General features: G+C 40.9%; 1 protein-coding gene across 39 annotated transcripts in view; it reads right to left on the bottom strand.

Annotated features, from left to right (window-relative positions):
* Window positions 1–25,949, bottom strand: part of Dscam1 (Down syndrome cell adhesion molecule 1) — a 165,276-nt gene that overhangs the window by 92,572 nt on the left and 46,755 nt on the right. For 31 of the 39 annotated variants that reach the window (XM_072298924.1, XM_072298926.1, XM_072298921.1 and 28 more), the window contains exon 3: window positions 9,036–9,233. In XM_072298924.1, the coding sequence (XP_072155025.1) occupies window positions 9,036–9,233 (198 nt within the window). Of the gene's footprint in view, window positions 1–250; window positions 416–1,562; window positions 1,740–2,285; window positions 2,451–3,891; window positions 4,063–6,662; window positions 6,825–9,035; window positions 9,234–24,950; window positions 25,113–25,949 lie in introns of all 39 variants that reach the window. The other 8 variants (XM_072298954.1, XM_072298957.1, XM_072298952.1 and 5 more) reach the window with 6 other exon arrangements.

Raw genomic sequence — 25,949 nt, 5'->3', positions numbered from 1 at the left:
CTCTGTGTCTCCTTAAAAATTCATTTTCCAACTGAGTGTGGTCTCTGAATAATCTTTACTGATGAGACAACTTTCAAAGTAAAACTTTTCACCCCGTACTCAGACTTCGCTTTCAATTTTCGAGCTTAAAAGCTCTAAAAGTTAACGAATTAAGGAGTTAATTTGTGCTGTCTCCCTTTTCTTGAAATGTTATACCACATGCATTTGGTGCATTCATAAAAATAAAGAGGCCGTAAGGACGGAAATTTACCGTAATCCTTGATGACGGGATCATATTTATTGCCATCCGTGTCCTCCCACCCGACTATTTCCAGGTGGTCCGACACAAAAGACGGTAAATTACATTTAAATATGGCCGAGTTTCCTCTTATCACGAAAAGGTCGTACACCTGCGCCTCATAGTACTGGTTCACCACTGAAACACCATTTTTAAAATTCGTTTTACAAAATCTTCAAGCTTCAACTAGTCGGTAGGTATGTCCTACGAATGGCAGGAAACATCATGTGAGTGTAGCAAGGGTCTCCTAGCAAATAAAAGTGTGAGCATTAAATATTTTGGGGGTACCCGAGTGGAAGAAAACGTGATTCGAAAATTCGCAGCGGAAGAGTTGGAGGTGCTCCTATGTCAGCGATGCCTCTATTTTTCCTCCTTGATCCTCATTACCAACACAAAGATCGACTACGCGTGGGGCTGGGGATGTTGTTAACATCCGCGGACATCAAACAGTACGAATTCTGGGGGTCGGGGGGGGGGGGGGAGGGTTGAGGGCACAGAAAGGCACTTCATCGATAGGGTCCGCGGGATCTCCCTGAGAGGATGCTGAACATCGAGACGTCTCAGGAGCAATTTTGACCTATTCAACCGAAAATTTCATCATAATCAAGTTTTAAAATTGATAAAGGTCCCACTCAATTATTACTTAGAATCTGTTCACATTTCCTGAGAAGGGACCACGTAGAATTAGGAGGAGGAGGGAGCCCCCCCCCCCTTTCTCCTCCCGTTGGTTCCGCCCATGATGACCGAGGATAAAAAATCCCGCTTGAAACATTCAGAATGTCTACTAGAATTTCATTTTCACAGATTTTGCCTGATATGCGTGTTCTAAATGAAATTTCTTGATTTTTTGCGCGAAGAATTGACACCCGTTTGATTTAACGAATCAACATATATAATGAATTGAATCGAATTTTTGAAAAACGCTTGAGGCACTAAGAATGTTTTGATCAAGGACCGACTTCCCTGATGATATTGATTTTCCTTATTTTTTTCTGGATTTGGCCAATAATAGACACCAGACACCCTGCATAAAATCCGAACTTAACATAGCCCGAACAATTATAAATTACGGTTACTGTCTATTGCACTGTTTCGGTTCGTAACGCTACTTATGTTTTCCTTGACTGCGCAAAACCGGACAAAGGTCTTGGATCCAAAAAAAAAAATAAAATGAGCCGGAAAACTGTTCGTTCAAGCGTGGGTCCTACAGGGTGAGGACAGGGAGAGGGGTGACGGGGAAAACTCGCAGACAAGCCGGGGACGACGCGAATTTCGGGAGGTTTACCGTAGTTATTGACGTCGTTGGCCATATCGATGGGGAAGGACTGATTCTCGTCGGTGATCCATTCGACGACTTGGACGAAGTCGGCCACGAAGCTCGGGATCATGCATTTGATTATGGCCGTGTTGCCTCGCAGCACGAACTCGTCGATGACCCGAGTTTGGTAGAACTGGTGCACCACTGAGAACAGACCGAAAATTTCCTATAGTACTAGCTAGAAATTATTCCAGGGTGTCTAAAACAATTTTCAAGAATAAAATTCCCTGACTTAAAATTGTACCTACAAGAAATTTGGAAAACGCTAATTTCGCGACTTCCATAATCAGAGAGTGAGATCGCGACGGAAGAAGGCCAAGTTATTTTTTTTTAGAACCGAAAGTCACTTATTGATAGTCGTGGAACGCAATGCTGTCATGACTTTTTATAGGAGCGTCCATTGGAGATCGACGGAAAATATGCAGGCCGCGGGGATTGGGGGAAAGAGGTAGCGGAAGATACAGGAAAGAAAACAATTAAACAAACACGGGGTGATTTTTGAAACTTGGTTAATCGCGCTTGATCGATGAATAGATTTATTACGAACTGAATATTCGGCGTACGAATTGGAATTCCGTTGGATTGGTGAATAGGGCCACAAAAAATAAATAAATAAAATAAAAAAATAAAAATGAACAAACATTCGCGCACTCTCTCAGTAAAAGAGGGGAAGGAGTGCTAAGTTTATACCGTAGTCGTCTTTATTGGGAAAATAGTGGCCACCCTCTGAGTCTAGCCACTCGACCACATGGACGAAATCCGCCACGAAACTTGGAACCTCGCATTTCATGACGACAGAGTTGCCCCTGATGACGTACTCGTTGTCCGCTTCCGCCTCGTACGGCTGCGCGACAACTGAACAGACCAATTGAAGACTAATTATGATACGTTGAAAAATTAGGGTTGTGAAAATTTGACACAAAAAAAAGAAAATGTCTTCCTGTCGGCATTTCAGAGCTCAAGAAATGTCTGGAGTCTGGGGAAAATGTAGACAGAAACCATGCAAAAACTTTCAAGATAGATGAAAGTTGGCCACGGAAAAATAACGAGTAAGAATTTTAAGACCTAAACTGACGATGTTGCGTAGTCAAAATATTTAAAATGAGAGACGTTCGGCACAGTTTTTCAACTCACTGTGCCTCATATCAACGACTAATCCATCACCGGTGTCCGCTATCTTTCTCTTGCGTCGAGAAACTCTGCAGAGGAAGAAAGAACTGGGAGGAGGACAGAGAAGGAAGAAGGAAGTACTCAGCCGGTCGACTGTAAGATTGTCTAATAAGGGCGTGCTAAAGTAAAAACTAAATGTAAGAGTCACCTGCACGACCATTAAGGTCCACGAAATATTCAGCCTTAGAATCCATCAGTGTGTAAGACTGAAGGTTAGTGGAATCGGAGATCTTACAATCGACCTTTAGCTAAAAGCTCAAGATTCAACACCAGAGACAATATATTTTAGACACCCCGTACTAACAATCTAAAGCAATGCGATCGGGCGAGGCAATAGTTAAGGTCGGAAGTCAACGCTATTTTTCGCGTAATGATGATTGATGAGCAACTTGCTGAGCATAAAATGCGTCAGGAGATGACTGAATAGTGTCGACGTGAACATTTTTCAGGATGAATTTTTGCAAAATACTTTGGGTCCCCCACACCAACTACTCAACTCCCCGGTCACCAATCATCATTAGGCAATGCTGAGGGTTAACTTCTGAGAGTAACTTTTACAATATAGGGAGGATACCAACGCGGAGTCTCTAAAATATGGATGGGCCAGTTGTACTGGTCACAGAATCGTGTTTTGATTTATTGATTCTTGCAGATTAGCTAGGAGCTGTTCAATAGTAAGATCTGCCCAAACAGCAACGCTCTGTGTTCAATATTAACCGAGATATCGCGCTTTGAAAAATTCGGTTTGTGACGTCATCCATAGCAGTAGCGACACCCTTGGTTTCTTCCACCTTGCTCTCATTTGAGTTAGGTTCGAGAAACCAGTACAAATGTGTGTATCACCGGTCCATGAATCGAAGCTGGAGGAGATCATGGTATGCATAACCGCGGTGGATGACGTGATAAACCGAATTTTTCAAAACGCGATTTCTCAGTTAATATTGAAAGTGGGAAGTTCCTGTTTGATCGGATCTTACTATTTTAAGCAAGTCTACAAGAATCAAGCATCTCTAAACACGATTCTGTGAGCAGCGCGACTCATTGTCTCTGCTCGACACAATCAGCAAACGCACACACGCAGCCCGAAGAGGGATCTGAAGGGACTTTATTTTGCGAAGGACGGTACCGAAATCGTTGGACGTGGACGAGTAAGTGAGGGTTTGGTCCTCGTCTACGATCCAGGCCTCGACGTAGACGAAATCGACGACGAAACTAGGGATTTTGCACTTCATGACGGCGCTGTTCCCTCGGATCACGTACTCGTTCTCCGCTTCCGTCAAGTAGTTTTGCGAAACCACTGCCAATTCAAAGAGAGTGGTTAGATATTTGTTCCGGAATCGTATACTTTGGCTCAGCAAAGAGAGAACGACGTCCTTGAATTACGTAAGGCTGTCCCAAATTTTGGAGAGTAAAGTCTTACGTTGAATGGTACCATGAAGAACTGCGAGCCGATTGTTGAAATTGGTAGACAAAGTGATAGACAAAGAATACAAAAAGGATGTGGAGGGATCCTATTGGTGGAGGCGGGTGGTTGCAATGGATAAAGAAGGTAGGTAATAGACTAACTAACGGCAGCCCACGAGAGACTCGAAAATTTGTCCCTCATTTCCTCCCTTAGTCTATGAGAATCACCGATTTCAACCAATAAAATCGCTCCATACTCCCTATGTCTTCTTTGTCTATAGCTTCGTCTATCAATTTCAACAATCAGCCCGCAGAACAGAGACATCTCACGACGGAAGGAAGTTCAATTTTGAAAACAGATTGATGGGTGATCCTAAATAGAATATGTGAGTCTGGAGTTCAGTTTGATGCATTGTAGATAGATGCAGAAATTTTGGCGTCGACTTTTCTCTGGTTACAAAGTTTTTTTCCAAGCCACGACTGCTAAGTATTTTCTTTCATTTAATGTCTCATTCTTCAGGACTATACGTGCGCTTGGGGGGATTTGTTCCTCTGTTTTTAAGACAGAGCCATGTCTGAATCTTACTTTACACTAGTCACTTGTTTGTTGAGTCGGGTCCGAAAGATTATATTTCTGCAATTTTCTAAAAGCCTTACGTAATTCTTGGACATTGCTCGGAAAAGTAACAAACACAAAATGAAATGAGAAAAAATAAAATTAACTAAATTTACAAAAATGATTGGTTCGAGGAAATGCGCATATTTATATTTGTTGCGATATAGAATACTCGATGCGTGATATAGGCTGGAAAAAAGGATAGCTTAAATGATTTATAAAATTGAGTTTTGTCGACCTCCGGTAGCTGAGTCGCGACGGCGATGCCACATTGACCAAAACTTTCGCACAACTACTACACTCCGCGCGGCTGTATGGGAGGTGCTAATAGTAATAACACCGTATGCCTGCAAACTTTTGGAGAGAAATATTTTCGAAGGTTTTTGAGAGGGAGTCTCAAAACTTACATAGAACACCGGAGACCCCCCCCCCCCCAAAAAAAAAAAAAAAAAAAAAAAAAAAATCATATAGAAGAATTTAAGAAATCAGAGACGTGGGAAAAGGAAAAATAAATAAACATTGGAACTTGAGATTCTGAATGCAAATCCAATTAGGGAATCCTGAGAATGTTCCATTTATTATTCTGATGACTTCATCGGGATGAGCTAGGATCTAGGTTACCGGGAGGGGAATTAATCGACATAGAAAGGATGAATTTTTAATTGACCCAATTTGTACACGCAAACAGATCTTCCCTACAGACATACATCGACACCGCACACTGTCCTCAACACTGTAGAGACGTTAGGCGATAACGATCGCTTTTAAATGTTTCGCCGATTTCAACCTGACACAGAAAAACTAAAAGCATGCGTTTTCTTCTCTATCTAAATTAATTAAGTTCCTTGTGACTAAAGTACAGGCGATCAATGATTAGCAGAGCATATTACAAAATTTTCAGATTGATGGTTATTTTATCCTATTTTTCCAAAAGTGCTTCATTTACCCTCTTTACTACAAGTGTAAATTAATTATAGATGCATGATCTCTTCGGGCTTTTTGGCACACTCGTATCAGGACCGAAAAAGTGGAAACATTGTTGTGAAAACATTTTGCTCTGAAATTGTGTTTTTTTCGGAGGAGGTCTATCCTGAGCTCCACCTTCTTCGCAGCACTTTTGCGAGTAAATCATTTCATAAAAATATGAGTAGTGCAAATTAACAATGGAGAGATACGTAACATTAAAACATTGATGTTTTTCCGTTTGGTTTGTCATTTGATCGACATCGAAAATGTCAAGCCATTTCTGTGAGGGCGCATTTCCTAGCTTTTCGCATTGTACGTTATACGCTATTTCCACTTAAAATTCTGAACTCGATGCAATGCTGTAGTTAAAATCGGCGTTCCTACCGAGCAGACTAAGGGTAATTTCACGATAACGGGAAGGTAGCCAATTTCATTGTCAAGTAATTTTAAAGCAATTGGACAAATTAATCGATAAAGAATATAATTGCCTTTGGAAATCGTCTTATTTATACAAATGCATAAGATTCGTGCAAAAAAATAAAAGAAATTATCGTAGCTAAGACTTTCAGACCCCTAAAATGGGGCGTAGGTTAAATAACTGACATCGGTCTAAAAGTCTTTGCAACGACAATTCCTTGTATTTTATTGCATGAAGCAATGCAGGGTCACAATTTTAAACGATTTGCAACAACAGATGTATTCTTCTTCAATTAAATTGTTGTAAATCTTTGAAAACGCCAAAAACTAAACCGGCGACTCGACTAATCCCGCTATCGTGAAATCACCCCTAAAAGCCAATCAACCCCTCATTACGGGGCTGCGCAATTGGTGTCGTGTTGAGGCAGTGCGTCGGTGTTCGGACACATTCACTCTTGGGGATGGGGGGCAGACGGAGCGAGGGTGGGGGCTACCGTAGTTGTCCGTGGGGACGTATTCGTCGCCGTCGGTGGAGAGCCAAGCCTCGACTTTAACGAAGTCGACAACGAAGGAGGGGATGTTGCATTTGAGGACGGCCGTGTTCCCTCGGATCACGTACTCCGACACCACTTCTGCCTCGTAGTACTGGTGCACCACTGATCAAACCAAAATTCAAATCATCAGGTACTCGACAAAAACTAAAAAAGGAGGTTTGTAGTACTGGTGCACCACTGATCAAACCAAAATTCAAATCATCAGGTACTCGACAAAAACTAAAAAAGGAGGTTTATAGTACTGGTGCACCACTGATCAAACCAAAATTCAAATCATCAGGTACTCGACCAAAAACTTAAAGTGGGGGTGTATCGATAAAGGCTGTTTTTGGGCCCACCATAGCGGCATTTCCTAAACTTCACGATTTTTCGCTCGATAAAGGTCTATATTTTATGAAAAACATCATGATTTGATCACAATCGGCCTCTTTTCGGGTATGGCATTGGCCTATACATGGGTCTGAAGCCGATTTTGGCAAAATATGTGGATTTTTCAGGTTTGCGGTTCAATTCCGAAAAATCCGAATTTTTCCGCAAAATTGGCCGTCAAACCTCTGTTCAGCCCGGATTTAGACCCGAAAAGAGACCAAAAATGACTATATCATGATGCTTTTTGTGAAATTTAGACCTTCAATGAGGAAAAAATCGTGGAGTTAATGAAATTCAGGTTGGGCCCTGAACGCCCCTTGTCGGTGCTCCTCCTTTACAAAAAACAAACGAAAAATTCTATCTGGTATCATTGAAAAACAAAAATTTCGATACACGTGAAATGAGTGATGAAAAAAGTTAGCGCTAAGCTGATAAGGTATAGAAATAACGAGATAAACGAAGAAAAAAATAGTAGATATTGAATATTTGAACCCCTTAACATTAAAAACTGAGTTCATCAGATTGAAAATACGCTTCCTTGCAAAGGGACGAGTTGACGATCATCTTCTTGGTTCTGATCGTTACAGCGACCTTTCGGATGCATTTTTTTTTCCAAAATCCGAAACCTCCCCCTAATAATTGACTACCATAGTGAACAGAATTTTCCGACTCAAAATCACGATGGAAAAAAGAGGGAAGTTGTGATTTGAAACCTATCTGGTAAAATTACAACTGTAAAAATTAACAATTAATGATCAGATAATACGCTGAAATTTCGAGAATCCAAGCAAACATATTCATAGAGAAAAGTGAGGATCACGCTAAAACGTAAATTATCACGATAAAATAGGGACGAAATTGATTCGATATTCAATACATCTGAAAATTTGAGGTGTCAAGAAGTTAAATTAGTTCAGCGGATAAGGTGGCAATTATACATAAATATTGGGAGGAGCTGGAAAAAAACAAACATATAGGATTTCCCGGAGAGAAAAGTGACAGGAAAATAAACGACCAAGCTCACAGAAACCATCGATGTCGGCTGAAAAATAATATTTAATCGATGCACACAGCCGGAGATCGAGTCCCTGTGAGGTCAAATCGACAACGCCAGCGATAGGAATCCCAAGAGGGCTGTAGACCGAGGGTTGAGGAATAAGAAGGGTGAAATAAATAACTCATTCAATCAGCGGACTTAAACGTAAATCCGGGGACCAGGGGGGAGGGGGGGGGGAGCGGAAGGAAAAGACGAACCAAAAATCCAATCACGGCAGATTACGGCCAGCGTCGGAATCGATCACCGTGACCGCCGCGCTGCGTATGCAACACGCACGACACGTTCGTCGGTCAACAACAGCCACTGACCGATGCTCCAGCTTTGGAGGCGGATTAATTGGACCGCGTTAGGCAGAAAGGGACCAAGCCACATCACCTATTGCCAAATTTACTCGCGCAATTTAATTTTTTACGTGAGAACGGTTGAGCGGATTTTTGTGCAAATTTCGGTGAATTTTCTGCATAGTGCGAAGCAAATTCCTTAAAATTTTCAGAGGAATCCGTACAAACGTTCTCTTATAAAAAATATATGCCCAGTTGAATTTGGCAGTAGCTGATGTGGCTTGGCCCCTTTCTGCTAAACTCGGTTCAATTTGTCTACGTGTTAAGAGTCTATAGTGAATTTATTTTTTCCCGATTTTAGACGTGGAAATGGGTGTTGCTCATTCCCGCGCGGCTATTTTTGGTTCGTCCGATGATGATTTGGACTACACTTGGCGATTAGGAACTACAATTTCTGGTCCATCCGTAGAAACACTCATGTGCATAGGAAAACTGACGGTACATACGTCGTTTCTAAACTGAGTCAGATATTGTAGTTCCAAATTGCAAAATTCAGTCCATTTAGGGATTCGGGGTAGGACCGATGGTGGTGTCTTGAGGTTTTACCGAAGGTCTGCTGGTCTGCTTCTGCGGTGGAAGAGAGGAGGGGGAGAGTGGTCTCGAGTTGGTCGCTGACGAGGAGATGCCAAGACACGACGTGGACGAAGTCGGCGACGAACGAGGGGATGCTGCATTTGAAAACGGCCGCGTTGCCCCGGATTACGTACTCGTTGTTCACCTCGCTGACGTAGTTCTGGTCCACCACTGGCCCCCCAAAAAAGATCGGGAAAATTAGAGATTTTCTAAACATTAATTGGTTCGAAAGAATTTGGTCAGCGTCGAACACGCTTAGTGAAGAAAGGGCCGTAGAGCTCGACGAATATTTCGTCGTTTTTCTCACAAAAGAACGTAACTCCGTTTCCATGCTGCCAAATTTCTCCTCACAAATTGTCTTTTTACCAGGAGAATTTTAAGCTTTTCGAATTGAAAATTTCACCGATTTTTCTTCAGATCTCATGTAAAAATCAAAAAAAAAAATTTGGACAAAGATTGTCACTGGAAAAAAAAGAATCTTAAATTTGCCGCCAAGAAGTATTTCTTCTTAAATCAAGAATTTTGCTGGTTAATATAAGCTACTTTTTTGCTTAACCCAAGCATTATTTTTCTTGAATCAAGAAAAAGTCAGCTTAAAGCAAGATAAAGAAAATTCTTCGCGGCAAATTCAAGAATTATCATGCTTGATCCAAGCTACCTTTTTTTCAGTGTAGATGTTGCATTCTTGTAGAAAATTGAAAAGTTTGAGTCGATGTCGCAACTTCGGAATGGAGTTACGATCCTTTGTGAGGGCAACGACGATTTTTGTGAGTAGATATCGAGGATAATTATATTACCTGTTGTTCATGAGGATAAGACGAATTTCGCTGTTCTACACTGGAAAAAAAAACACATTGGATCTAAAGTCCAGACTCTTGAAAACATTGACAAGAAAAAGGACTCTTGATCGAATCAGATTTAAGCTTAAATCAAAAGGAAATTCGCTCAAATTAAGAGGCTTGGTTCTTGATTTAAGCTAAAATCTGATTGAATCAAGAGTATTTTTTCTTGTCGATGTTTTTAAGAGTCTGGACTCTAGATCCAATGAGTTTTTTTTTCCCAGTGTAGCTATTTCAGTGATTTCATCTAAAAGAGATTAGACGGATTTTGAAGAAACTCGATTTCGAAAATTCGACACTTACTGCTATCTCCGCTACCGCGGCAGTATAATGGAATGTTCCAATCATCGGCAACCGTGAATACGATTGTTCCCGGGTTCGATTTTTGGCGCGAGTCGAGCTCTCGGCTGTACCGGAGCCGGATCGGCCCAACCGGTGGAGCCGTTAGACGTCTTGGTCGCTTCCAAATTTAATTCGTTTGAATTCAGCCTGCATTTATGAGTGTCCCCTTAATTGCAGTCCACTGGCGCTGCTACGTGCGGCAAATACACAAACACCCCTCGCCCCCGCGATAGTCCCGACAGCGTAGCAAGATTGCGAGAAACATTGAGAAATCAGCTGTCAAATGAGCGGTAAATTGGTCTGATTTGGCAATGCGATGCCACCGGTGCGTGCGAGCATGAAAAGTTGTGTCGGAGAAAGGATACAGTGATGGAATAAATATCCCATAACTTAGCTCATTGAATAGATCTGTGTCTCGGGCAAGACATAAGCACGTCTAATTGGCTGAAAAAAACATTTCAGTAGGTGATAGAAGAAAGGCAAATACTCATCATTTAAAGAAATATTTGTTTGCAGTGCGTTATATTATCTGGACGTATTCGGATAAAAAAAAGTACATCTATTGTGACGTGAGCCTTGTCATGTATGTATTCTTACGGATCTCAGGGCTCATATTGGAATGGATGTAGTTCCTATTATTATAAATACGTCCAACTGTACCAAAGTGCTAAGGCAAAACGCCGTATGAGCCTTCAGACGCTGCCAAATCTCCTTAGACAAATTAAGAATTTTCAGGAAAATCCGTACAGGTTTTTCTCGGAGAATTTCGTTCGTAATTCGATTCAAAGCGTCTGAACATTTCAAGGAAACATATTCATGACTCTCCTCAAAATTAAATATTTCCTGAGAGAAAAGGCATCGTTCGAATGTTCATTCGGCATTTTTTATCAGCACGGAAGTATGGAGGCTGTATGTCGACGGATTGAGTGAAAAATAAGGTGACCATAGACAGGGCCGGCTTTATCTACTTGCCACCCCTTTCTCATTCGTTTTGAAACATCAATAAAAACTATCAAGTGAAGTGCCGGAGGGGGAGGGGTGCATAAAACGCGTTTACTCGTGTTGGAAACATTTTTTTGCGAAAGCCCTGTCAACACTACTAGCAAAATTTCACGGAACTTTGCGCGAAAGTTAAGTTCTGTGAACCTATCTCTGTGTGGACAAGGCCTTCCATTTATAAGAAATGAACAAAAAAATTATGAAAGAACAAACATAAATGTGGTTTAATTATTTTAACTTCTGCCACCGCGCCGCGCTGACTGCACTGTGTTTGACGCAATGCGTGAGGTATTCATGCAGTCTTGTAGGCGCTATGCGTTTCACGTCGACCGCTGCTGACCGCGCTGTGTTTGACGCAATGCGTGAAGTATTCATGCAGTTTTGTAGGCGCTGATGTGTGTTAAATGCCGACCGCTGCGCCGAGGGCTTCTCCTTTTCATCTCAAGTCCTCGTCATCATTGCTCTCTGCGCCGCGTCGTTCCAGACTCGACTAATTAAAGGTTCTGTCTCTTGTATCACCGGAAGACGACAAAATTAGAATTTACTATACTCTCTGGAAATGAGAGATTTTGTCGCCTTTTCTTGCTTGTAATTTTTTTTCTGAATCCAATTCTTTTTAATACTTACATTTAAAAAATTGCAAAATTTGCCGCCCCCTAAAATTGCCGCCATGGGCCGCGGCCCATGTGGCCACCCCCTAAATCCGGCCCTGACCATAGATATAATCCTCCATGCAAATTTTGAATGAAATTGAATAAATAGATTTTCAGATTTGGCTGTACACAGAAAAAGGGTACTAACGGACGGAGACACATTTTATCAAGAATGGTTTTTTCGAATTTAGACACCTTAAAACGCCTAGAAATGATGAAATTTCAATTTTATTATTATTTTTTTGGGGGGGGGGGGGAGGGGGCGATGACAATACTTCCTCCACCTGCAAGGGAAGCGAGAGAGTAAAAATTGATTTTGTTAAATATGTTTGGAACACACGAGGATTATCCGTTATTCTATTCAGCATTCTCTACGCATTGATAAGCCTTTCTGCTGTAACTGAGGACTAAAAATCTGAAGGTTCCAAACGGGGATGAAACCCGGGGAATAGGAAGGGAGAAAATTAAAAGTTAATAATACAGTAGATACAAGGCGAGAAATCGCGAGGCACGGCGTTTTTTACGGCCTATCCAGTCGAGAGGGACCAAAGATAAAACGGCAGTGTAAGATTCGTAAAACATCTATCGACGCTACTATTTAATTGACGTATCGTTAAGCGTTGATTGCGCCGGAAACTGATGGTCTAACGGCATGTCTGTGAATTAAAACGCTTGTTTCTAGCCCCTACTCCTGTTAATACAGGATGATCTAAAAGTACCGCGCCGCCTTCATAACCCCTAGGGTGCTTGTTTCTCTTCGGGGTGATCTCCTTAAAATTTGTGTGGGGCCCCAAAACTTGTTTTTTTCAAACCTAAGAGCACTCACAAAAGTTCCAGTCTCTACCTAAATTCGTTCGATGCCTGGTGCTGGTGGTGCGAAACTTTCGGATCACCCTGTATATAGGGGCATTTGATCAATGTAGCCACTGCATCTTTGTTTCGCAGAGCGGGCAATAAATAGGTGTCAATAGTTATGTTGACAATAATTTAATTAGTAGATTGAACCAAAATTCGGCATTTGAGTGAGGAACGTTTTTATTCTAGGACAGGGCAAATTTTGCTGAATTTTAAAATTTCCTGATTTAACAGGATTTTTTCAAACATGAACTCCCCTCATTTTCAAAGGACGTTAGGCACGGTAATTTTTTACTCGATGTCCTTGACAACTGAAATACTATGCAAAATTTTCAAAATTATCGCAGTGGGATGAAAAAATGGTGGGGTTGGACTGCAAAATTACTCGATCTTTTGGATTTAAGTAAAATGTCTTAAAATTTCCTGGTATTCTTTGATTTTATGAGAAACTGTCACCCTTCCAGCAGCACAAAAAAGGACCGTATTAAGTAGAAAGGAAAAAAGTCACATTAACCGATCCCAAATTTCATCGTACATTTCTTTTCTTACGAGAGAAGGGGGATGAAACCTATCTAGAAAATTTCAGGGGAAATCTTTGATGACTTATAGAAAATTTCCTGATATTTTTAAAAAAATCCGTACAACCGTTTTCTTGTAGAAAAATACGTTGTTCGATGAAATTCGGCAATGGCTGATGTGAATCAATTCCTTTCTGCTTCACGCGGTCCAAGTAACATGACTACTCCCGGAATTATGAGTGATTTTTCGCAATCCATCTACCGCGATACCAAGCTCCCTCTAACAGAATTACAAATAATATCACCGGAAAGCCTCAAGGGCAATCTTGGCGGGAAATTTCGAGCGAGCTCATACAGATTTTAAGTGCGAGTAATAAATGGTATTCAGTAGTGAGGCGTGAATGATCGATTATCGATATTTTCTCATTTGAAGCTATGGTAAAGAATCGATTATTAAGGTATTCGTTGCGAACACCCCATTTTCGATCCTTTTCAATAGGTTCAAACGGCAGATCAATCGCTATATCGCAAAACACGCCACGCCACTGATGGAATTAACTATGGAGATCACGTCTACCTACACTTCTCATTGCAGGCGATAGACCTCCCAAAAATTTAGGCTCTATGACGCTCAAGTATGATTGTAAATTTTCCTCTTGCTCTCTCAGTTCAAGGTCTTTATCTTTGGAAAGGTTTCTATGGTCGTTGTTTTCAAAGGATTCCCTCCGTCCTTATTTCTCGGATTCAAAGGAGCCTTTCAGTAACACGTCAGATACTGCGTCGCCATTTTTTGAGCGAAAGGAAGAATGAGCTCTTGTATGAGCCCCTGTTAGTTCAAAAATACATCATTATGACTAGGAGGCAGCAGGACCCTTTGATATTTTACAAAGCTCACGTGCTTCTGACTCTAAAGTCACATATTCTTTTCAAGGGACAGTTCACAAAAACGAGACAGGTACTTTTCATAAGTTTAAACATTTCTAATGTTATCGTCATAGAAACTTTGCAAAAGCTAAAGTGTATATTGAATTGGTTCTTTAAATTCCCCTTCATCGATTGTAGCATAGCCGTAGCGTGATTACCCAGTATTAAACAGCATCTTTATGAGCTCAAGATACAGAATTGCCATTCGCTCAAGGAGAATGAAAGAGGGAAGTAAATGGAAAATCGACTCCTTATCTGGCTCATCACACTGCAAAACTAACAAAAGGAAAAATTCAAACTTGCGTGATTAAACGAAATAATTAGCTGAAACTTTAAAGAAGAGAAATAGAAAGCAGCTAGAGTTATTAAGCCGATAGTATCTTATAAAACACCCAATTTGCACTAATAATGTATTGCTATGAAATTCTTATCCACATTTCACGGGGTGCTTTAACAAGCATAGTAATGCGTCCTATTTTCGGAAGAAAGCTGATTTTCTACACGTCCCTTGCAATATGTCTTAAAAGAACCAGAGGCAGGAGGTAAGTTAATATAATTTTAAATTTTTAGGAGGGCTCAGACTGACTTGTCGCTTGTGTGGCAATACGGGCAAAATTTCAGATCGTGCGCGTTTCATTCCACTAAGTTTGAGGGAAAACACATTTTTCACACGTGTAAAAATAAAATGCAGCAGAAAGTCTAACCAAGCGCAGCAGAAATTCAGAGATAGTTGTAGACGCGAGCCGCAAACCCAAGAACTTTCATCATGCTTGGAACGCATAGAAAGCTCACGCGCCTTCATTCTCATCCATATGCAACACGCACATCCATAGAGCACGAATAGTTGCATCCAGACGTTGCCATCGATTCAACGACTTGCCTTTCGTCCACTCACTCTGTATTTGAATATTTTACACTTGGTGAATCCAAGTATCGTCATGGACCATCGCAACATCCATTTTGAAACAATGGTCAGGGTGTCTGTTAAAACAAGCTGGCTAAAAATCAGTACTTTTACAGTGCTTTTGCAGTACATTCCCAAGAAATTCAGTACCTCCTCCACAGGAAAATTCAGTACTTTTTCAGTACCTACCTCCAATTGACGAAAATCGATAAATTCCAAAAATTTAAATTTCTCGCCCAAGTTGCGACAAAAATGACAATTAATGAAAAAATTCCGGACCTTCTGCGGAATTTCCGCACTTTTCCAGTACTTCCGGACCGCCCTTCAAAATCAGTGCTATTCCGGACTTTCCGGAAATTCCGGACTTGTAGATGTCGCAGGCAATTAGCAATCGCCGGCAAATTGCAATCTATTCGTGTTGAATCAACAAATTAAAAAAATTTAAAGTGAAAAAACGAGATAAGAAGTAGTGATTATTATGCTTTGAATTCAAACGTACGTTATCCCTTCTTCTTGAATGCATGGTACCAGCTAGCACACTCGCGAGTTCGTGAAATGTGATTAATAATCTGCGTTGGGTTTGGTTAGGTTAAGCAACTAAACTAACCCCTAGGCAAAGCGGAGAGTATCGCTGGATTTGAAGGCGTTCCAAGCTGAGGTCGTGCCTTAAATTTCTTCGCTAAAGAAACCTTCGCTATGTCGATGTTATTGTAAATGTTTGAAATTTGACAAGTTGACAAGTACGAAGCTTTCAAATTGTCGGAGATTGCTGACTGCCTGCGACTTAGACACCCTGATGATGATTCTAACTGACCAGTGATGATAACTAGCCAGTGATATGGACTCGTGGACAGTGGCAATTCCAGCAAGTAAGTAACACTGTTACTGCTCCATCTAAAGCCATTGAATATATCGATTCTAGTCAGCCTGTCTCACCTAGAATCGATTGTTTTACTGACGTTCAAATGGGGGAAACTTCCAAGAATCGCCGGTGTTCATGGATGGATGGATCGTATCTAGGTCCATCCGAGGACTCATTCCGGCTTCAGGGTCGGCGAAAAAGAGACTTATGAGGCCATCACCCCATTCGAGGTGGGGGCGGGCACGCATGTGACGATCAGAAAGTGTATCAGCGGCGCATGCGCACGCGGTGTTTGAATTTCTGTCACGTGCATGCGTGATGAGTCGGCTGTCATGTGCGGCCTATCCCGCTCACTCCTCCTTTGATCCTGATCGGGTCACACAAAATCGTCTTGAGTCGCGTCGTCTCCGAGATCCATCGCCGCCGCCCCCGCCGAGCCGCCGACGATGGAGGAATTAGTGCGTCTTGCCTCCTCGTGCCTGGTTGCCAACACGACGACTCGCTTTCAAACTTCTCGTTGCTCGCCATCTTGAATTGGACGTATTTCTGCCAAACGGAACCAAAGACAGGCGGGAAAGAAGGGGTGTGCTCGCTGGTCGAGGGTCGTGAAAATGAATGGGAATTGTAAAGCGCCAGTGACGTCAGCAGCGATGAAGCCGCCGTCGCCGCGGCTCCGCGTCGGAGTCATTAACTCATGAGCCCTGCCCACAACGCTTTTGTTACATGCCCATGGCTCATGAGTGCCGTATACAGTTGGCACATAGTTCCGTTGGACATAGTAATCCCGCTTTCCACTCGAAGGATGCCCACACTGGAAAAAAAACCGCTTGGATCTAGAGTCCGGACTCTTGAAAACAATCGACAAGAAAAAATACTCTTGATTCAATCGGATTTCTGCTTAAATCAAGAACCCAGCCTCTTAAATTAGCGGATTTCCTTTTGATTTAAGTAAAAATCTGATTGAATCAAGAGTATTTTTTCTTGTCGATGTTTTCAAGAGTCCGGACTCTAGATCCAAGCTGTTTTTTTTTTTTTCTTTTGTTTGTATTTTTTCTCGTCTTTCCTATTTTCTCAAGGAGTCACGCCCACTTTAAGATCGTTTTTTATGTAGCTTCAACGAGCACACCCTATCTTTCTCACTCGTCTACAGTTCCTTCTGGCAGAAATATACGTCCGTTTATGAAAAGGGTAAAAAATTCGAATCCGAGTGTAATTTCCGCATTATAAAATTTTGTAGAATTCTTTTTTGCGTCGAATTGAGACGGCGAAAGGTCCGAGTTTGGTTGTGCTTTCAGACCGGCGCAGAGGACGTAAATTCGGCAACAGAGTGCGTCTATTAACATTTATAGAGTTGGGAAACACACGTTTGGAGAATGACAATTGTCCCAGGACAAATGTCCAAACGTCTCGGGTCCTGTCTCGACAGGGCAATGGCTCTGATTTCGACTACCGACGAGTGATAATATGTTAAATAGGCCGAGTTTACGGGCATCTGAGGCTTTACGCCCGCACTATGGCTCCCGACTCCCGAACGCTGTTCGTCCCCCGCGGGTGTCCGCCTCCGCTGTCCGCATCGCCTGGAAGAATCCTGAGAAACACTAAGGAAGTCGTCTATTTTAACGCTAGGGAAAAATCGCGCTCTGCCTAGGGACGTGCGCGGAATTGTTTTGAATGGCAGTGCTCATACTTCCAAGAAGACGGAATGTCAAATGCGATATGTGTCCTACATTGTCGTACTTGATAGCAACGCACAATAAATTTCTTCACACTTGAACTCATGAGCGAGAGTGTAATGTTCGCGTTTCGCGCTACGCAGCTCATGTTAAATCCTATCAGTGGCAGCTGAGTGTTCAACTATGCGTCTCTACTCGTTGTCCCGATGAGGGAATGTATCTTATTGTTAGTGGATAATTTGCAGGTGTCTAAAATTTGATGAAAATATGCTATGGTGAAAACAACTGAGCACGAGGATATCCATGATTTAAAAATTTAACAGTGATTGGGTCGCGTTGAGCAGAGAGGAACCAACCATATTAGCTACTGCAAAATTTAATTGGGCAATTTAATTTTTTACTTGAAAACGGTTGTGCGAATTTTCGTGCAAATTTCAGTGAATTTAAGGAGCAAGTTCCTTGCAATTCCTTGAAATTTTCAAAGGAATCCGCACAAACGCTCTCTTGTAAAAGATTAAATTGCCCAGTTAAATTTTCCAATAGCTGATTTGGCTTGGTACCTTTCTGCTAAACGCGGTTCAATTTGAGGAGACATGACTAAATGAACTAATCTGATAAAATACATGTGTTTAAACCGGATATCGACGGTGAAACTACCAAACCACGTATCTCGTTGGCGGTGTTTAAAAATCTACGCTCGCATTTTATTTTTTTGAAGTAGACCGAATCGATATCATTCCTTGAAATTTTCACGGAATTTTCTCCGCACAAAGAGGAAAAATCACAGAAATTTTCAAGACTGGATGTTAAGTAGTTTTCATTTAAAAAATAAAGTATGACAGGAAGTCTGCGACGTCGCAAACCGAGATACGTGGTTTGGTAGTTTCACCGTCGATATGCCAATGTCGACGTCACAAGGTGGCTTCTTCTCACTTTTAAATCTATTGTGTATTTTTTCATATCTGAATTTTTTTTAAAAAAAATCCCGCACTCTTAGGTCACTCATAAGCACTCTCAGGCGAAGCAATCAATTTTTTTTTCATGCAAATTCTGCATTCCGCGGTTGCAACGTCTGCTCCCTAAACCTATCGAATTACAAATAGAGCGTGGCCATAAAATAGCACACATCCTCAAGAAAAGTTCCATGATTATCATGATACAGCAATCTTAAAATTTCGCACGCAAAAGAGCTTCGAGCGAATGTTTCAGGGCTACGCTTCCTTCCTGGTAGCACGACGTCACCGGTGAGACGCCGGGAGGAGATTGATTTTTCCTGAGGCGAAAAGGCGCGAGAATCAGGTTACGGTGAAAACAGAGGAGCGAAAACAAGGAGTCGTAAGAGCAAACCGGGAGGAAGCGAGGCAGGAACAAGCGGGACGCATGAGAACTTGCCTCCAAAATTGAGTTCTTTTCTTCTCACGGGACGCCTCCGCGTAGCGAATTAAAATTTCGCGCGGAGCTCCTGCCAGATAAACGTCGGCGGGATCTCGCGGCAGGAAAGAGCGAATTCCGAGGATGTCACAAAGAACAGGACACTTTCGGCGGAGCTTCCGCCGGGGTATGTTGGGTGGAATCGTGAGAGGGGTGACATCTACCTTTCGTTGATGTTAATCCCCATTTCGATCGTGAAATTGAAAGATAGGATGTTTCAATCGGATAATTACGTCACTTTTAAAGATTTTTGAACGCAGTTATGTGTGCGTTTAGGTGGATTTGAATAAACAGAAAGGACTGAGAGCTAGTTCTTTTTTTGAAGGGGGGAGGGATGAGTTCCAGGGGTCCAAAATTCCGAAAAAGGGCGTTGAGTAATTTAAGGATGGCCCCTTGAACTCGATTTACATTCGAGTTCTAAGATTCACGCGAAGATTTTTGCTTCGAGGATATACTTAATATTATTTTTAATCGATGATGTAAGAACGAACAAATCTCTGCAATGCTCTGTGGTATCCTGTTAAAAGCTTTGATAGTTCAAACTACAAATATTTTCTGTCGAAATTTCGCGTATTGAATCGAACAAATGCTGAAAATGTCATTCGCTTCGTGGTTCCTAAAACAACTTAATTCATGAAGAGAATTTTCCTGTTTGCAAAATGGAAAAGATTCTAAACAGAGGCGGAGAATTCTACGTGGGCCTTTATTTGAATAATGGTGTCAGTTTTTGAAAAGGGTGGATTTAATACGATACTCACTCAACTATATCGTAAAAAAAGAATCGTAAAATTGAACTCACATTTTATTCTTTGCCCACTGAAAAAATTTGCAATTCTGAGTTAAACTAAAGAAATCAACTGAGCCGGATATTGCTATTCTGAAAGCCTCGAAAGGAGGAAGATGTTAATGTAAGTACCTATATTGGACTGGACGCCATGTTTCCATAAAAGTAGTCGGACGACAAAACATGAGGCGATTTTAAAACTAGTGAGGATAAAGCAAGAGAAGAAGGCAAACTAGATTTTCAGCTCTAAAAAAGGTTATTTTCACTCTTCTCCCGCTTTCCTCGCTACTAGCAGGATTCGGCGCGATTTTCAAACAAACAAAGGGGACAGTCACCCCTGCTTGGTACCCACTACTAAACCGTATAATTTAAGAAAACCCTCGTTTTTCAGTGATCTATTATTTGCTTTTATATTCGTTTTAATCCTCAGCAACATCGGTGTTGGGTCATGGATCATAAAATCACGCGAGGAGGGGGGGGGGAGGTGGATGTGCGATTTGTAAACACTTGTCTGTGTCGGAGCGCTACGGGATGGGGGGGGGGGGGGGGCGTAGACCGCGAAAATAAACAACTGCCGGTACTGAAATCTGAATGCTAAGACTGGCTCGTCCCACACAAGGTGTCCACGCCCGACTCATCTCTTCCGACTAATTGCGACTTCGTAAGAGTAAGCTCTTCCCGTGTAAGTTCGACGGAGACAGAGACGGTCTGCTGGCCAGCTCCGCACAGGCGAACTTCAACACCTCGTACAAAGCTGCCGGTTTTGCATGCTTACTGCACTCCAAAGGCAGAAAGAAAGTAATTCGTTGAAAAAAGAATAAGGGAGAAAATAAAGTTCTTTCGAACTTGCTGTGCAGGTATACACGAAAGGTGCAGATCAGGGGTTCATGACTGCTGGAGTCCACGCCAAATAAATTAGACTGCAACAGAAGATCCGCCATCTTCATTCTTGGATTTAATTTCAATGCTAAACTGACGTCGCACGATCTCCTGTAGTCGCAGTCTAAGAATGCTTAACTTAGCGGGGACTCTATGAAAGTAGCATTGCAGAAGGTCATTTTTCTATATAGGTGCAACTATTTCGACAGACGATAGCCACTTTTGTCTAATCGCTCCAATGACCTTGATCGATCACTTGACAAATCGTCGCGGCACGGAGCCATCTGCGCCTTCATTTGACCGTTCAGGCAAAAACAGCTCCTGAGCGTTAAAATAGTTGCATGCAAGAGAATGACCGAGACGTCTTAACGTTTAAGACACTTAGTACTGTTGATACCGTTTTGCTAGCCCGAGAAGCGACAATTTACAGCTTGTAACATGAATGTACATTGCCGACAATGAGTTATGAACATCAGCGCTACTGATTTCATTAGACCTTCCGGTTATAGGATATTTCGTGAACGATATTTTGTCCGCGCACCTGTTTTTTCCAGTAATTTGCGTCCACGCGTTTTTTCGGCACGGGAGTTTTGGTCCACGTGCCAGTTGAGACCCAAAGTTAATTGGCCCACATGTAAATACAAACGACAATTGCTCACGACGTTTTTGGATGACAATACATATATAATGTCTTGGAAGAATGAGGGTTTGCTTGTTTTTTTGTTTTGTCTGTTTGGTCCAACGGAGAATAATATATAGTTGAGAGTTTTGGTAAAAATGGGGGAGCGTCAATTCCATGAGACAAAATTCACTAAAACTCTCTACACCTCTATGGTGCAACAGGACTTAATTATCTTTCCAGAAATTCCCACCTTGTTATACCTGAACCGGATAAACCTCTATATTTGCCTCAGCTAAAGGCTCTTAGATTTTTCCTGTGTACGATAAGTATCTTGATTTATTTTCTGAGGAAAGATCTGTACTTTTAAAGGATGCCTGTCATTCTTAATACGTTCAATTTCGTATAATACTGTGCAACACCTCTGTTGTAAAATAGTTGCTTCAGGCGCCGCCGCACGGCGGGCGGGCGGCCAGCGCGAAACGAGCATTGGCGCCTACAAACCTAAGTGGATACTTCAAGCATTGTGCAATGCGTGACGTATCCACTTAGGTTTGTAGGCGCCAGTGAGCCTCTCGCGCTGGCAGCATAACCCTAAACTTGATTTTAGTGCAATAAAATTCTGCGCATACTTGCGTCCCTGGGGGTTAGGGCACTTTGAATTTCCAAAACCGGCTTTCAAGAAATAAAGAATTGACACACTAAGGAGCTTACTGCAGACCTCAGATCCTTGGGAATATGAATACTGCATTTTTTACAGGTCATGTGGGTTCTCAAGTCTTCATAATCGTTAAGATGATTATTTTTTACTTTGTCTATACCTCTAGAGAAGCCCATAGACTTACCACAGCTCCGGTTTTTTGACTGGAAATTTTACAATTATGACTCAAAATAAAGGCCCTGCGTAGGTTCGCACACGTGCAGACCGACTGTAGTAGTTAGTGCTGACCCTACACTTGATTTCGGAGCAAAAAAATTCTGCGCATACTTGCGTCCCTGGAGGTTAGCGCACTTTGAATTTCCAAAACCGGCCTTCGAGAAATGAAGAAAATTGACACACTGAGGAGCTTACTGCACTACTGCAGACTCCAGATCTTTGAGGACTGCATTTTTTGCACATCACGTGAGTTCTCAAATCCTCACAATCATTGGGATGATTATTTTTCACCTTGTCTATACCTGTAGAGAAGCCCATAGACTAAAGACAGTTCCCGTTTTTTGACTAGAAATTTTACAATTATGGCTCAAAATACAGAACACGTGGGTTCTTAAATCCTCTCAATCGTTTAGATAATTGTTTTTCACATTGTCTGTACCTTTAGAGAGGCCCATAGACATAGCACTGTTCCACAGAAAAGGAGCTTACTGCACTCCTCGCGCATTATTCCGTGATTGTATGAGTAAATGTCCTCTAACTTAACAACGAATGCTTATTTCTTTCTTGGTTCATGATTTCTTCGTGTTTTTATTCTCTCAGGTTTGTAAGGCTCTGAAATCATCGCAAGCTCACAACTTTGTTTAAAAAAGAAAAAAAAGCAAGTGTGACACCTCACTCTTTTTGATGCGCAATAAAATATTATACCGATGAATATTTTCCTGCTCTTACAGACAGTAATCATTTTTCTTTCAAAATACTTTGTTATTAATTTTGGTTTCTGCTTTCCTTCATTGAGTGAATATACTTCTTGTTCAAGTAAAATATTTATGTTACGTATGTTTAAATTGCCGCGTATAATGAATTTAAATGTATTTTTTGAATTATAGACGAAGATCGAATCTTAATTCATAGTTATTCTGATAACATAATAATTCTGATAGCATAATTGTACCATTAAATTACAAAGCTTCAAAATTTCTGTTGGTTTTAAAGCGCGGCGAATCAAGAAATCAGCGAGCATTGAGGTTCAAATAAAGTTCTTCTTACGCTGATTTGTCAACACTGTATGAACAACTCGAATAGTGGGATAAGCAGTTTTCTTTGGTACTGGAATTTATTTTCCTCAGGGAAACCACAACATTTAGGAGGTATATTTTACCAGATAATACCAATTCCTGGTTCACAAAATTATACAACATTGCCCACCCCCCCCCCCCCATAAAAAAATTAGTAACGCCGCTCCGCTCTGTTCGGCTCTAATATTTATACTCGCATAGTCAGCATTTTTTAACTCATGATTTTGAAATGTTAGCACACTCCGCATTGATTACTCTCATTTAAATTGATGGGGAAAAAATATGTATCAATTTATCAAAGGAGAATAATAATATAATGTGTGTTTTTTAAATATTGGTGGCTTCGTGTCAAACTCAATGATTTCCAAAGCACTTTAGTTTGTTCTTTTACATTTTGTGCTTTTATTGTGCTGCAGCGAGGTGTACGCGCAACAAATCGCTCAAAATTTGGCGTATTTGACTCTAAAAGATCGATGTACAAATGGGTTAAAACCAAGGATTGCGTGCTTCTTGGTTTTTTTTTCCTCTTTTATTCATTTTTGCAGTTTCTGCCGGCACAACTGCGGCTCATTGAGATTAATGTCGCTTGGAAAAGGTTTTACAAATATTTGTCACGTTTTAAAAGTATAAAAAAATTTCAAAATGAAGTATTAAATTCGTAAAGAAAAAATAAAAAAAATAAAAAATAGTACCTATACGTATATAAGGTATATTGTACATTCAATATTTTAAGGATAGAAATAAAACCAAATATTCACCAATGACAATTTAAAAAGATGATTCAAAAGGAGAAAGTAATAACATTTCATTTAGAAAATGAGCAACCATAACAACATCTCCTTCTCTCTCAATTTCTCATTTCCATATTGTCAATATAATTTTACAAACTGACTAAAATATAACGCTTGGACCAAGTCACTGTTGCTTATTTTACGTGTGGGCGTAAACTACTGGACAAAAAAGGTGCGCGGATAAAAAATCGTTGACAAAATGTCCTGAAACCGACCTTCCGGGATTCGAAGTTTCATTACTATTCAATGTAACTCGCAGAGCTCTACGGTACCTTTCTTCAAAATACGTGACGGGTTTGTGTAAAAATAAAAAAGTAAATGACTTTTACGATGAACACTGGAAAGTTACAACGCTTCTCCCGTTTTCAAAATCCCAACCTAAATATACAAAATGAGAATAAAACAATAAGATGACGAAAGACAAATTGTTAATGCAAAGAGGAAAATAATCAAAACGTGTGCAGAGATAAAACACAGATCTGCTTCAGTTAATTGATATTCATAAACAAATGATCGAATAAACCTTCATAAAAGTAAGCACGATAAAAGAGACAAATAAACAGTGACAGAAGATGATGATGGTGCCACAGTTTTAACTTCACATTTTGCCAGAATTTCTATGAGTATGCGTAACGGCTGTACGTTAATACAGGACGGAAAAATTAACTCGGCGAGTTTGATATTTCAAGGGAGTGAAAATATGGGAAACAAACTTGGGAGAAATATGAATTACACGAGGAAAATTCACTTTCAGGAGACTAGGAAGTTACGGGGTAATGGAAAGGATTGGAGGAAAAATCGAATGTGTGAAAAGAAAGAACGGTCCTCCAAAAGCAAAAAATCGCCCGAAAGAGGGAGGTACCGTAATTATTGGAGGGGTAGAAATCCTCGCCATCGTCGGTGTGCCATGATACTACGGATACGAAATCTACCACGAAAGACGGGACCTGGCATTTCAATATGGCCGCGTTACCCCTGATGACGTACTCCTTGTTGACGTCCGTTTCGTATGACTGCGTTACCACTGGACAAAACAGTAAATGGGTGAAAATTCCGGGAATCGCACACCGAAACGATCGCCTTTTCGGCATCATCGTCAAACGTATTGCGTATCATCGAGCTGAAAGCTGCCAGGCTAAGGAAGAACTCCCTATGAACATTCAAGAGTTGCCAAATTTCCCTTGATAAAACATGTATTTTTGACGACATTCATGCATATTTTCCCTTGAAATTTTCAGATATTTTAGATTAAATTGCGTACGAAATTGCCTGAAAATTTTGGAAAAAAATATTCACGTTTTGCCCTGTAAATTCGGTTTTTATCGAAGGAAACTTGGCAACGCCTGAGGGTTCATACGGCGTTTTCCCTTAGCACGGCAAAAAGGGAGAGGGCATCAAAAGCCACCATACAAGAGCAGAAATGAACCAATCAACACTTGCTTAACAATTGAGTTTAGAGGTAACTTGAAGCTCCACTGGAAGAAACTTAAGAGTAAAAAACTTTAATTGAGGACATAAAGCCTTAACTTTAATTACAGGGCTAAGAAAGATATAAAAATTGATTGGTTCTTTTCTGTCGATTTGGTCCTTCCAACTACCTGAATACACCCCCGAACAGTTATAGCAAGAAATGGTAACATAGTAAATAGAACTTTTAGGATTAAAAATATATTCCGTGAACCAAGCTTTAACATGAAAAAGAACAAGACAACAAAATAAGAAAACTTAGAATTTAGATAGATGACGTAAAAAAAAAAAACAAGTTTAAAAGACAAAATTCAGGGACAGAGAACCTTTAAAATTAGAATAAAGCCTCTCGAGTTTATTGCGTTGAGAAAATGTTATAAGTAAATCAGGGGGG

This window comes from Bemisia tabaci, chromosome 3, assembly GCF_918797505.1.
Source record: "Bemisia tabaci chromosome 3, PGI_BMITA_v3".
NCBI classification, from domain to species: domain Eukaryota; kingdom Metazoa; phylum Arthropoda; class Insecta; order Hemiptera; family Aleyrodidae; genus Bemisia; species Bemisia tabaci.
The sequence above is the reverse complement of the archived record's forward strand: the minus strand, read 5'-3'. Positions and strand labels throughout refer to the sequence as shown.